Source organism: Labrus mixtus, chromosome 19 (assembly GCF_963584025.1).
Source record: "Labrus mixtus chromosome 19, fLabMix1.1, whole genome shotgun sequence".
Lineage (NCBI taxonomy): Eukaryota > Metazoa > Chordata > Actinopteri > Labriformes > Labridae > Labrus > Labrus mixtus.
The window spans coordinates 18,469,743-18,483,293 of NC_083630.1; the positions used below are offsets into that span (position 1 = coordinate 18,469,743).

Genomic DNA, 13,551 nt, shown 5'->3' on the forward strand with positions numbered 1-13,551 from the left:
CCAGAGGCTATCGCACAGAGAAAGCTCTCGTAAAATATTAGTTATAATTTGGGGGTAAAATGCCTTTTTTTTTTATGGTGTTTATGCCACATTCATAAACATCAAGTGCAGCTTCAACCAGTTAGCCAGACAAACAAAAACACCTCATTGCTGTCATTACGAGCCGTTTCCCTTGTGACTTTGTCTCTTTCCTGTTAATATAACACGTTGTTAAAACAATGTGTCTCTTTGGTTATGTACCTAAATAGCACAGCCAGCTTAGTGCGTCCGGCCAGGCTAGCAGTTTCCACCTGTAAACTCAAGTCTTCGTGCTAAGTTAGGCTAACATTAATAATTACAGACCAGAATTATACCAACCTTTTCATACAACTCTCAGCTAAGCAGTGTATATTTACCATAACATGACAAGGTTTCAGAGTTTAGTGGACTTTCTACGTGGGCAGTGAAGCTCCATTAAACAGGTTGTTTTTAAAAAGCCAGTCATGAAAGCTCTTTTATTACTTTATGCAAACTCTCAAACTGAGCTATCTGAACACATACAGACAGGAAAAATGAGGAAACAGCTTGCTCCGTGTCGCCTGCAGATAGAAGAGTGGTGTCAATTTTCTCGTCTTATCAGGACAAAGAAAGGCAAATATAGTATGACTGAATGTGTCAAACATTTCTATTCAGATATAAGTGGATTGTCTATGTGGGCAGTAGATTAAGGTTTGCAGTCAGAAAAAGGCTACCATGATGCCATTAGCTTTACGCTTAATATGGCGCCAGAGCCAGCAGGTTATCTGAGATACTCTACATAAGAGAAAGACAGAAACTAGCCAGCTTTGGTGTAATGACTGAGGAATAGCCGTGGACCCTTATAGTACCAAGAAGTGTTTGATTAATACTATGTTTTTGCAGGGATTAAACAACTGAGACAGACAATGTTTTCATGAACTTGAGGTGAACTTAAGCGGCAGAACCAATCGGGGCTGTGCGGTTTATCGCAAAAATGTATTAAAGTTTGGAGTCGTGAACCAGGCCTACGTGACTGACTGACCGCACCCCATTTTTTCTGCCCCCGAAGGACATATTGTACTGTTGCTTTGTTTGACGTTCTAACTGTATTACGTTGGGTTTTTGCCTACACAGTTATGAGATTCAGCACCCGAGTTGTGGATGTACACTAATCAAAACTAAACGCTTCCATGTGCTTCAGATTGAAACTCTTGCATTTGTGGTTTTTGTTTTGAGTCTTTCACCTGTGTGTTAACTGTCCTGGTTTCACTGCAAACGTTGATCCCTTCCAGTGTCTCTCTTTCCGTAGCCTACTTTTTCCTCCTCTTGTACGTGAGTACAGAACTGTTGAGTTACGGAGGCCTTGGTGACTCAGCTGCTTGCTAATTTCTGAGAGCACATCAAATGCAATCCAGTCTGATGCTCTACATGAAGAAGAAAAAAAAAAACAGACAAGAGGCATTTAAGTGGAAAACGTCGACGAGCAGATTACACAGCCACGTTTAATTCAGAGAAATTGCTGCCTCTGTGGGGGCTTTCCATAGATGTAGTCCCACAAAGTCCATTACATTAATTTGTCCTATAGGGAGTTTTTCCAGATAGGGTAGGCTATATATCAACTTTCCTTGCAGTGGTGCAGGAATGTCCCGCTCTGCTGTTTCTCCACGTTCCGTGCTACTTGACATTATAGCCCGTAGGAAGCCTTTGAGCTGCTCTGCACTCGGGTTGTTTTGTGATTTTTCTTAAAGTCTTTGTAGTAAAAAAAATACAAAGACGCTTCTTCTCTCGCTCTCTCTCTTTTTTTTTTTTTTTACATGCTGCAGAAGTTGTTGATCTTTGTGTGCGATACAGGCAGGCTCTCTGTAGGGAACAGCTCGGACTAAAATAGCTCAATTTCAAACGGCAGTCTTCCCTGACCCAGCCGCTGGCACAGATATCCCCCTCAGTGTTAAAGAAAAGAGAACAGTCCCATTAGTATGCAAGGTGCCGTCACAGCTCCCGAGGTCTGATAGAGGATCAGAGGATCAGCTCCTTTTACAGTCTGCTGAATGCTTGACCTTACTTTTTAAGGAAAGCCACACAAGACCCCCCCCCCCCCCCCCACACACACACACTCCCCCTTCCCTGCACACAAACACACACACACCTCTGTCACTCTGTTCAGTTATGTTTGAAATTTAGTTTTGGTGACTCATCGAGGTCAATCAATGTTTCAGTGAGTGCAGTCCCTTTTTTTTTTTTCATGTTTTGTTTTTTTCTCCACCGGCAGTGAGATTGATTTGAAAATCTGGAAGCCGTAGCCCCTTTTGGCTTTGTTTCCTCGATATCAGTTCGGTCGCCCAATTAAACGTTCTCTGGCTTTGTGTTTTGTGTTATTTGTGGGATAAATTGACAATGGAGAACTTCCTTTATATGGCTGGTGAGGAATGTGCTGGCTCCGTGTGGCGGAAAGAAATGACCTGAAATTCAAAATCCAATACTTTCAATATTAAAGCTCCAATACATGACGTATTTACAGAAGTATGTTAATAATTTCTTGTTATTGGTGTGTGTGTGTGTGTGTGTGTGTGTGTGTGTGTGGGGGGGGGGGGGTTATTCAAATGTGATTTAACTTGTATGTGTTGATAAAGGTAGCTAGTGGAACATAAACTAAACTTGTGAATATAAACTCTGGGTTTGCTTGTTGTTGTTTTAATGGAACTGGAGAATATTAACAGTTTCGCTTGGTGCCTGGGATGAGCCAAAATGGCCGCCTAACTTGGGGTTTCATGCAAGCGGCTACCTCCGTTGTTGAAAAATGAATCCGACGTGCAAGTGCAAAATCCTGCAGTTTCTTTAGTGTCCACTTGAGGCTGGTTACAGAAGCACCAGAAGTCACATACACACCCGGTGCATGTCAAATGGGGAAAAGTTTCAAGATTCGATACTGCACTGCAAAGCCATGCACTCAAACACTCCATCATTACTCTAAAATGTGCTGCTTATAAAAAATAAATCTTATATGATATCAAATATTTATGAATCCTGGTCCAACAAGGAATCCTGAAACCTTTTGGTAGCTCATTTTTTTCTCTGAAATACATAATAACGGAGAAATTGATTACTATGGTTTATCCTCTTTGAAAATATGAATACGTTTCAGCCCTTCTTAGTTTGATGGAAGGAACACTACCGTTATAACGTCTATAATACTGCAGTATCGAATGCAGTTCATTTGACTCTGACACAGTGCTTCAGAGAGTATAGCTCACTGTGCTGCATACAGAGGAGCAGCATAGCACATCTTACATAGTATATATTTATAGCTGCAACTCGGAGGATTCATTTTATACCATTTCCAGCCTATAAATACGGCTTTAAAGCTGCTCTCTGAACCTCCAGTGTGTCATTTCCCTCAGTGAGATTATAGATTTTTATGGTTTCAAATCGTTCTCTTTGTAACCTAATTAACACGTTCCTCTCCCCGCCTTCCAACGCATCACAACTGTTTTTTAATCACTGTTATCTTACCAGGAGCACTTTTTCCTCTTCCACTTGCATATTGCTCTCATTCATAATGTAGAGTTAGCTGTCTAATGAGATTGTGCGCTCGACTCAGAGACAAACTGTCTGGGTCCTAATGGTGCTACAGTTCACCGAGCGGCGGGTTGACCCATTTAGATGTTAACGCTCGATACTGCACCAAACTCTGCTCGAGAGAGAGAGAGAGAGAGAGAGAGAGAGAGAGGGAACGTTTCAAAGCATCAGTGTAAGCCATTATGAAAACATGCAGCTATGTTACAGCTCACTCTGACTTATACATGTAGCTCCCCTTTACCTTTATGAAAACAATAATCAAACATGTTTTGTCTTACGGATCAAAAGTAAGAAAGTCAGAATCATCGGGGTTCACTGACATTATGTTTTAGTCCAAATCGACGTACGTCAGAGAGTAAGAGCAACACGAGCAAGGATCTAGAGGGGAGGAAACAAACAGCTTGAAGTCAGATCGGACACACAGGTGCTGACAGGAAGTGACACACAGGTGCTGACAGGAAGTGACCAGAGGCTAAGCACAACATCGACAGCCGTTCTTCAGAGTTCTAATCAGCGTCCAAAGCATCATCATCAACTCTGTCGTCATCAATAATATCATAAAGTGCGTATGTATTAAAGAAGGAGCAAGGTCTTTAGCTTTTTCTTAAAGGTGCATGTAGCTGATTGACAGGCGGGCGCGATGTAACGGTTCATCAAGAGGTTTTAAAACCCGCCTCAGCTCCAGCTCTCAGCCTGTCGTTAGGTTGACTGAAAGTTAGCATATCCAGCATGGAGACCACCATCGACTGGGACTCCAAAGCGCCCTGCAGGAACAGACGGGTGACGTCACTCAGGCTTCATCCATTAATATTTACAGTCTGGGGTTTCATGTTGTGGCAGCACAGTGAGGTGACATGTGTGGTAATTGTTTTTGTGTCATGTGTCATGTGTGTTTAGTTTAATGAGCTGTTGTGGTAATCCCAAGTCACAAAGCTTATTATGTAAATATGTCTTTAGGTCATTAACAATTTACAAAATCTTCAAAGACTTTAGAAACATTTGATCGAAGAATTATTATTAATTACATAAATACTTTTAAACATTTTCTCACTTGGCTCCTTTAACTCGATTTTCTAATCAAAACATGAAACGAGAGCCGAAAAATCTGCTTATGTTTTGCCGTGGACGCTGATTTTGACATGATTATCTTTCTGCTTTTCAAATATTTCTTACAAATTGGGGAAGGACTTGTGGGATATCAGGCTACCTGGATGACGAAAACAGATCTTTGGAGGGGGAAACTTCAGAACAGCTGGTAGTGATAATCCCAAAAAATATATATATATCTCCTGGGTTTATTAGAAACAATCTTTCAGTTTTTAGTGACACACATGTGAAGAGACACAAAAGAGGAACAGAGTGAGGTTGATGCATTATGTGTTATTTTCTTTTTTCGACCGCTACCCGGAGGGTGTTGTGGACTTTCTTTTCAACATAAAAAAGAGCATTTCATTCATTCCTCAGCTGATTCGATATGCAGACACAGGGGCAGTTCATTTTCAAGGCTCTCCTCCTCCTCCTCCTCCTCCTCCTCCTCTCTCGCTCCTGTCTTGATTTCCATCTCTTGGATTTGGAGTCGCCTCGTTTCTGCCCTGCACATACCGATCCTGCCCTTGTTCTGTCGGCTTGCTCTCCCGTCCTGCTTGGGCAGAGCGGTGCTGAAAGATCAGGGCCAACACTTCTCTGGGAAGTAGGGTAGAAGAAAAAAAAACAGAGAGAGAGAGAGAGGGAAAGTGAAGGGAGGGAGGTATTAGTTTGTCGGTTTTATATTTCGTGGAGTTTTATGTGGTAGATGGCTCAGGGTTTATTCATGGGAAGTGACTGTTTTTTCACTCTCGATTTGTGTTAAAAGTTGACCCTGGCGCCCTCGGTGCTCGACTAACGCTCCAAACTGAGGCCTTTTTTCTTTTCTCAACGTTTTCTTTTCACTTCTGGAACAGTTACTCGCTCAGCTCACCAGCTGCTTGCTCCAGTTTTTTCGAAAGTCTCTGCAGTTTGGCGTCGCCCTCGCCACGATTGGATTGGCTGTTCTCTTTGGACGCAAAGGCAGATTATGCGGTTGTCATGGCTACAGCAAACAGGAAATGCCCCGAAGCAGGTAAACGCTCCGGGCCCTGTTCCGGTGTGTTGCACATCGCTCGCGGGGGGAAACTCAGCTCAGTACTTCTGCTCTCGTCTTTCCATCTGCTCCCACAATGCCTCCTTTTTTTAAGGGCCGCCAAGGAGTTGAACCGTAAACGCTGCCTGGAGAAAAGATGCTTTGTAACACACAGACTCTGAAATTTAAAGTTGAGCTTCAACACCTTAAACGCAGCTTCTTAGGCTCGGTTTTTAACATTAACATGGCCGCTTTATGTATCTTTATCTTTCTCTTTCCTTGAACTTTAAGCACCAAAAATATCAGCAGATGCCCCTTTATTCCCAGCCACCGTGTTTCTCTCGCCTTCTGCAGTTTCCTCTTCATTACTCATGCCTGGCTGCAACAAATCAGCCCCTGAAATGTACTTCTCCCCTCCTTAATCCCCCCACAGTGAAGGTGCAGGTCTTGCGTGCCTTTGTACATTCCCTTTGAAGGCGGGCGAGGGCCATTGAGGAGCTTTAAAGCAGCTTGAGCTGGGTTTTGTGTGCAGCTCTTAAACAGAAGAAGGAGAGAAAGAGAGGGGCCCAGCAGCGGGAGGGAATCAGACTTTACTCCATGCCCTCAGTTACAGTCCGTATTCCCCCTCGTGCGCCCCATCTGTCTGTGACAATACTGTCGAGGCGGGCAGGTTCCTGGTCTCTGGTATGTAAACGTTACCACTGGGAGCTGCACATTATACATCAGCAGCACCAAATAAATGTTCCAGCTTGTATCCTGTCAGCCTCTCTTGTTCCTGCCTCTCCTGTGCTTATCGTTTAGAAATAAAAAAAAAGAGGCCATAACGTTTCTTTTATTGATTTTTATTCTTGCCTTCTTGCTTTCGCTCTACTTTCTGAACTGAAACGCAACTCATTTCCTTGGGAAGATTATCTCAATCAGTTTCTTTCTAATACAAATTATCAAGTTTCTGCCAACGGTTTTGGTGATTTCACATGGGAGATATAATTTCCTGTTTTTTGTCCCCGCTCTCGAAAATGGTTTAGTGTGGGCAAGGTGATGTAATTTACCTCTGTGCACCAATCAGATTCAAACAACATTTGAGAAGGTAATTTGATCAAAGCCGTTTGCTCGTGGTGCAAGCACTTTAAGTAAAATGTGATTAAACCGCACCTAATCCCCCCGGATGTAGGAGATCGTAAATGTCCTCTTAAAGGAGCAGTATGTAACTCTGACACCTAGTGTTTAAAATGGGTACTGCAGTCCAAATTTAAAACACTGGTGAGAGCTGTCTCCCCCCGCCCCTTCATCTCTAGAGTCCATGCTCATGCAGGTTGCCATGTGGTGGACGCTGAAGCTTCAGTGTTTATCCAGCTCTGCATCAGTCTGTAAACCTTTCTGTGTTCTAACCTCTCTCCATTTTTCAAAAGCATCTCCAATATTGATCCTAGTTTGAGCACGTTTCTGCTCGTGGAGCTTCTTAGAAACATGCAGAGGCTTTATAGGTCGGTTACAATCACTTCTTATATTTTACAAACAATTATTTCTCTCATTATTAAGTGTCAAAACTTCAGTAGTGAGTATTTGTCTGTTTTATTTTAAACTCCGAAACAGAAAATCTTTCATGTTGGTTGAAAAGGATTGTTGAGGATATCCCCGTAGGTGTCTTCACTGCTGTTATAGCTTTTTTATATTTCATGGCCCAAACAGTCATTGCATAAACCACTAAAATGATCTGCAGTTAAATAGTGTTATTAGAATAAGTGTTTGATACATCACATAGCTTCACATATTGTTTTATTTTGTATCCAAAATGTCACATATGGAGGGTCCTTTGTTGGTATGTTGTTACACAGCCTGTCATACTGTGTTGCATACTGTGCTGTATGAAAAAATGACTCTGAGGTTGAGCTCTTTGTCTCCCTCTTGTGGCCACATAAGGAAGCATGTTAAAAAAAAAACAACATAAAAATGGTTAGAAAATGAAATCCGTTGGGCTTCCATCAAATATTGGTTTCTGCAAATGAGAAGAGTCTCATGTGTGTTTTAATCATTTTACTTCATGACACCTCATTTGTGCAGCATGGCCCCTGATTATGGACCACTCCCTCCATTCAAAGAGTCACCCCCTACCTGCCCCCCAAAACAGTCTGCCTGGCTGTTTGCTCCCCCTGTTGGTCATCAGCAATACTATTTCTGCCTGTTAGCCCCCCACCCCCCCCTGTCTGCTCCACACTGGGACATTACCATTTGGTGAGACTGACTGGCTTTGGTGAGAGAGAGACGGTGGGGGTCCTACAGGGGGGACTCCTGCGCTCAAGGCTCTCCTTTGCAGCGCCCAAGCTGCTGGATCTCTTTGTTATCGTCCAACCCACGTGCAGCACATGGAGACGGGACCCGGGTACAATATCAGAATCTGCATTGCTAGGTTGGGTTACAACCTTGCATTAAATGTAGATGCACACCCTGTACGCTTGTGTGTTTAAAATATTTAAAACCTGCGTCATATGTTATGTAATGTTAGGTTGATCTAATGCATAGTGCCAATGTAGACATGTAGTGTACCAGTGTTTGCCAGCAGGGAGGACACTGATGGATTGAGGCAGCAGTGGGACATTTTAAAAGAGGAGCTGTGCTTTTCTTATGTTACTGGATTAATGGCCTAGTGCAGTACGCTCATCCCAACAGCAGGTGGCACCAGCGAGCAAACTAAAGCTGTGATCAACACATGGGAGGGTCTGTTTGTATGATCAGTAAGTCAATTCTAAAAAATCAGGATTTTGAGGGTCACATATTTTGATCCTGGACTGTTTTTTTTAAAGCTTGAAGTCGGACTTTCTTTCAGTAACGGCGCCTTTATGTTTTGGATATTGTGAATGACTAAAAACAGCTTGGGTCCTTTAAGACGTCTCTCAGGGAGGATGCATCCTCCAAACAGGTCATGACCTCTGCCCTAGAGGTCACAGTCCCACCAACCAGCTGTCCACACAGTAACAGCTTTTCTGTTAGTTTTAATAAGAGAAAAACAAATCCCGCCCCTCCTTCTCCTGCAGTAAGTCCTCGCTCCTTTTAATGACCAAGCTTGTCCCAGTGTGGAGATAATTGAAGGACAGATTTTGCATATATGTTTATAACTCTTCAGAGTAATTTACTTTCTTCCCAAACACCTTGTTTGACACTTTTTTTGGGGGGGGGGGGGGGGTATGTTTTCACACACCAGCACGACAGAGGAAGAGGAAACAATAGTGACAATTTGCCGTCATGTGTCACAAAGCCATGCCCCCTTTGTATCTGTCCCACTTCGCCTCCTTTGTCATTCAAATAACCTCATGAATATTTCACTCCCCTGATCTGACGGATGGCAGGAGGGAGGTGGAGAGAGAGAGAGAGAGAGCGAGCGAGCGAGTGAGTGGCTGGAGGAGAGGACATGAAGGAGTCGTAATCTTCGATTTGGCGCTGGTTAAAGTCAGAGTAATGACCTCATCGTGGCGTCAGTACTACACTTCTGGTGCGTCTGATAAGTCTGCCGGACATCCTGGAAGAAATTTACGATTCTTCTTTCTTCTTTGGCTTCAATTTTCTGCCCGTGAGAAACCCCCGACAGAGCCTAATTACTCGTGTCCAGTAACAGTGTCACCTCGCTGTGCCGTCCAGACTGCTTGTTTGCCCTCACGCAGTCACCACAGCCTGAGTTTAGCCTCCGGGCCGGGCAGTGGGTGAAAGGTAAAGCTAATGAGTCGAGCGGAGGAAACACTCCTAACCTATGAATGCACTCTTGACAAAGGCCAGCGCAGAAACACAGGAAGTGAAGGGGCTCTCGACGTGGCCTTCTGGCTTCGTCATGTGGCTTCAGAGTGTATGAGCTTGCCTATTTTGAGAGATGTTTGCTTTTAAACAGTTGATTAAAATTCCTTTGACTTGAGAGGTTTTTCATTGAGAAAACAACACCTCACCTCCGTCTTTCCTCCTCTCAACATGAAAACATCATTAATTCCATTTTTGATTTGCCTACTGCCCACCTATTGTCCTGATGATTAAACACTTAGTCTAAAGTCAGAAAACAGTCAGAATCGAGCACTATTAATGTATCACAGACAAAATCACACACAGGTAAAAAAAAAAATGTCATATCCGTTTTTCCAAGTGTGGCTAAAGTTGCAGGTTGACGTCAACATGCCTGTAGTGGTTTTTACGCTAAGCTAACCTGACACAACCGACATACTACTGTAAGATGGAGATGAGATTTATTTTTGTGAAGTTTTATTTTATAGATCTTTACTTTTCTCAGGTTGAGATAATACACATTATTTGATTTAATGCTAATTTCATTTGTATTTACAATTTGTACTTTACAAGAGTATCTGTTTGATATGATGCGCTGTGCCTTTAAGGTTACCCATGGTTACGGCTGGAGGAGTGATATTGCTTTAAGACAAGCAAGGTGTCGCTGTTGTTGTTGTTGTTGTTCGGTCTTGATATGTCATGCTCTGTTATGGACGGACATCAAAAGTATGAGACGCACAGCAGAAGTTGTCCCCGTGCTTTTACTTACCCACACCCGAAGATATATCTTTAATTAAGTATGTTTAGTGTCATAATTAACGGTAAGACAACTGAGGATAATCAACATCATCCATGAAGCGCCATTACAATATCATCTCCATTTTTTCGATCAAAATACTGCCAAGCTGCTCCCCGCTATGCAGTGTCGTCCGCCTGCTGTGCTGGTGTTGCAGGCCTGAATTAAAAAAAAAAAAAAAAACAGATTAATAATTAGTTTAACCGTCTAGTGAGGCTGCTGCCAACTAGAAAGGATGACGTCTTTAATCGGTTAAACGGCTGATTGCGTTACGTCACTGGTTAAAACCGTACGCTTCGTTAAAACATGGACGTTATCTCAGCGACGAACAACTGGTCGCAATATTGGAAAAGCTGACTCTAATTAACATCCTACCGAGAAACAGACAAAGAGTTGGAGCTCGTTCAGATGGCATATTCTGACCAATGAAAAAGATGCAGACAAAGAGAACAGCTTAACATCAAAAACTGGATTAATGCGACCTCTTGTTGTGCATACCTCTTAGCATCAATATAATCAAAATAGATTTCTGTATTCACCCAAATACGTTTGTTTTTTACGGTTAACCCATTTATTTAAGTACCAGGCTGTAAACATGTTTATTTCTGCTGTGAAAGTGGCCGTTTTAATATTGGATTTCCTCAAAGACTGTACAAAACATGGACGTGTCACATAGAGGCGTTTTGAAGCCCAAAGATGGCGGCGGTCATTTTGGAAATGCTATCTCAACCTAACTTTTGATCAACGGGCAAAGAGGTAGAGCCGAGGCCTTTAGCCTCCTGGCAAACGGCTTCACACCTTACGGTGCCCGATTATGACCTTCACAACTCAAAACAGATGAGTTCTTTAAAAAAAAAAAACACCTAAAGCGTAAAGAAATTAGCTACAGACACCAAAACCGTCTCGTACCTGGCTGTGAACATGTTCATTTCTTTCTGGGCTCTAACTGGGTTTCCTCTGCTTTTGGAAGCCTGCCTCAACTGGACACTCGAGGAACTCCTGCAGTGGCTTCATTTTGTTTCTACACTGGGGGTTTGCTGCTCGGTGTTAACCACGTGTGGCCCCTTTAAGAACTCTTTTTTTTTTTTTTTTTTTTTTTTGGAGAATGAGCTGTGTGTAAGAGCTGACCGTGGCCTCTTTGAGTCGGTCACTGGTGTGTGTGTGTGTGTGTGTGTGGGGGGGGGGGGGTGAAGGGCTGCAGCAGAGGGAGCAAACCTCACGGAGTGTAAAGTTCCTCCCCAGCCCCCGTTTAAAACCGAACGGCAGCCTCACATCGCCGCTCCGCATGCCCTTATCGACCAATGGAATGCAACAGCTGTGCGGGGGAGCAGCAGGGTGGGCTGGCTGAAACCCCCCTGACAGACCCCCTCACAGACACCCCCCACCAACCTCCAAACGACGTGCCGGGCTCCTGAAAGGCAGCTCAACTGAAAAAGTGAGCTAGACACAGTGAGAGACTCGGCGGGGCTGCTGCTGCACATTCAAAATAGAGCCAGGGAGGGAGGGAAGAGAGAGAGAGAGAGAGAGAGAGAGAGAGGAGAGTCAGGGACAGGCAGTGCTGGAAAGGAGAGCACAAAGAGAAGGAAAGTGGAGCAGGGGAGGGGAACAGGAGGCTGGGTTGAAAGGAGAGGGAGAGACAAAAGAAGGAGAGAGGGGAGACGTAGCAGAGGGTGAACGGAGGGGACCGAGCAAATGGCTACGGAGGAGACGGCGGGGGGAGCCAGGAAAGCCACCAAGAGCAAACTGTTTGAGTTCCTGGTCCATGGAGTGGTGAGTGGCGCTGTCCGTCATTCCCTGGCATGCATCTGTGTGTGTGTGTGTGTGTTAAATGTGTGTGTGCATGAGACGGCGCAGCAGCAGCAGCAGCAGCAGCAGCGGCGGCAGCAGCGGCGGTCTGTGTGTGTGAGATAGCTGGGTAAAGCTGGCCATGTGAAGGTTATTTCCAGCCCCCCAACCCCCTCCTCTCCCTCTCCGGATCAGAGCCTGTTAGGGGTGAGATGAAGAAGAAGAAGAAGAAGAAGAAGTGAAGCAGCATGGATGGAGGGATGGAGCTGCGCAGGGGGAGGAGGAGGATGGGGAGCAGAGGATTTCTAAGACATATGAAAGGATAAATGTAGGAGCGGTTTGAAAAAAGCAGCCAGCCAAGCTTCTCTGGGAGTCACAGACACAACAACACAGCCTGAGCAGCCTCTCGCACGGCAGCGTGCCTTTTCGGGCCGGTGGAAGGATTTGAACCTGTAAGGTCACGAGACAAACGGACGTAGTAGTAGCGGCGTAGTCGACGGGGGCCGAGGCAGGCGGCCAAAATCCTGGAAATCATGCAGAACAATCGGTCCATTCATGTGCCGCTAGCATGAAATGTCAAGTCAAGTGTGGCTCGTGGGTTGGAGGACAGGCAACTATTAGCGCCGGGCTTGTACTTTGTGTTAACATCAGCAGTTTGTTTTGGTAATGCGCTGAAAGAATCACCAGGGTTGAGGATCACGTAGAAGTCTTGGAGGCACTTTAAAGTTTCAGCAGATGTGGCGTTGACATTGTTAATATCTGCTGATTAATGGAACTAATCTGTTCCTCTGACCCTCCCTCACATCAAAGGCTGTCTGTAGTTAAATCAAAAATACATCACTAATGTTTATTTCAATTAAACCACTTAGGTGCCGATTATTTTCTCCATTGCAGTTTCAAACATTTGCGGTTACAACTTTTCAAAGCTCAAGGTGACATTAATGCATTCGAATGCTGTTTCTGTTTTAATCTGTAAAAAAAAAAAAAAAAAACCCCGGCTTAATGTTTTGTGACAGAGAGGGAGGTTATCGTTTAAAGAGGCAAATGTGCTCAGAAAAGGGAGCGCCGATGGCTCGCGGTTATGTCGCACACCCCGACAGTATGCGCAGAGGTTATAGTCCTCGTTGCGGCGGCGGCTGTGGGTTCAAATCCGACCTCGGCCCTCTGCTGCCATGTCATCCCTCCTCCTCCTCCTCCTCTCTCTCCTCCCAACATGTCCCGTCTCTCTTCAGCTGTCCCGTCCAATAACGGAAATAACGAATATAAATCAGTTAAAAAAAAGTATCCTGCCCAAAGACGCAGCGGACGTGTTGCTGCAGGAGCTGGGGATCGAAACCCCTTACCTTCTGGTTGATAGACTACCACTGAGCCACAGCCACCATGAGCTTAGGAGAGAGGATGAGAGAGAGTTTTGTTTAAATCTCACAAACACAAATTGCAGTTTGCCTTCATTTTTTTGTTAATTGAAAACGACAGATTTCCCGTTAGTGCCCAGGTCGCTGAGGTATCCAAAGAGGTGTCGATGTTGTTTGACTTT

At 44.3% G+C, this 13,551-nt stretch overlaps 1 protein-coding gene across 5 annotated transcripts in view; it reads left to right on the forward strand.

Moving 5' to 3' along the window:
- Positions 1-13,551, forward strand: part of smarcd3b (SWI/SNF related, matrix associated, actin dependent regulator of chromatin, subfamily d, member 3b) — a 43,464-nt gene that overhangs the window by 1,240 nt on the left and 28,673 nt on the right. Inside the window, exon 1 of one of the 5 annotated variants that reach the window (XM_061064975.1) lies at positions 11,448-11,999. The exons of 1 other annotated variant lie outside the window; for it this stretch is intronic. In XM_061064975.1, coding sequence (XP_060920958.1) covers positions 11,922-11,999 — 78 coding nt within the window. In that variant the 5' untranslated portion in view covers positions 11,448-11,921. Of the gene's footprint in view, positions 1-11,447; positions 12,000-13,551 lie in introns of those variants that run through there. 3 more of the 5 variants (XM_061064972.1, XM_061064974.1, XM_061064971.1) reach the window with 3 other exon arrangements.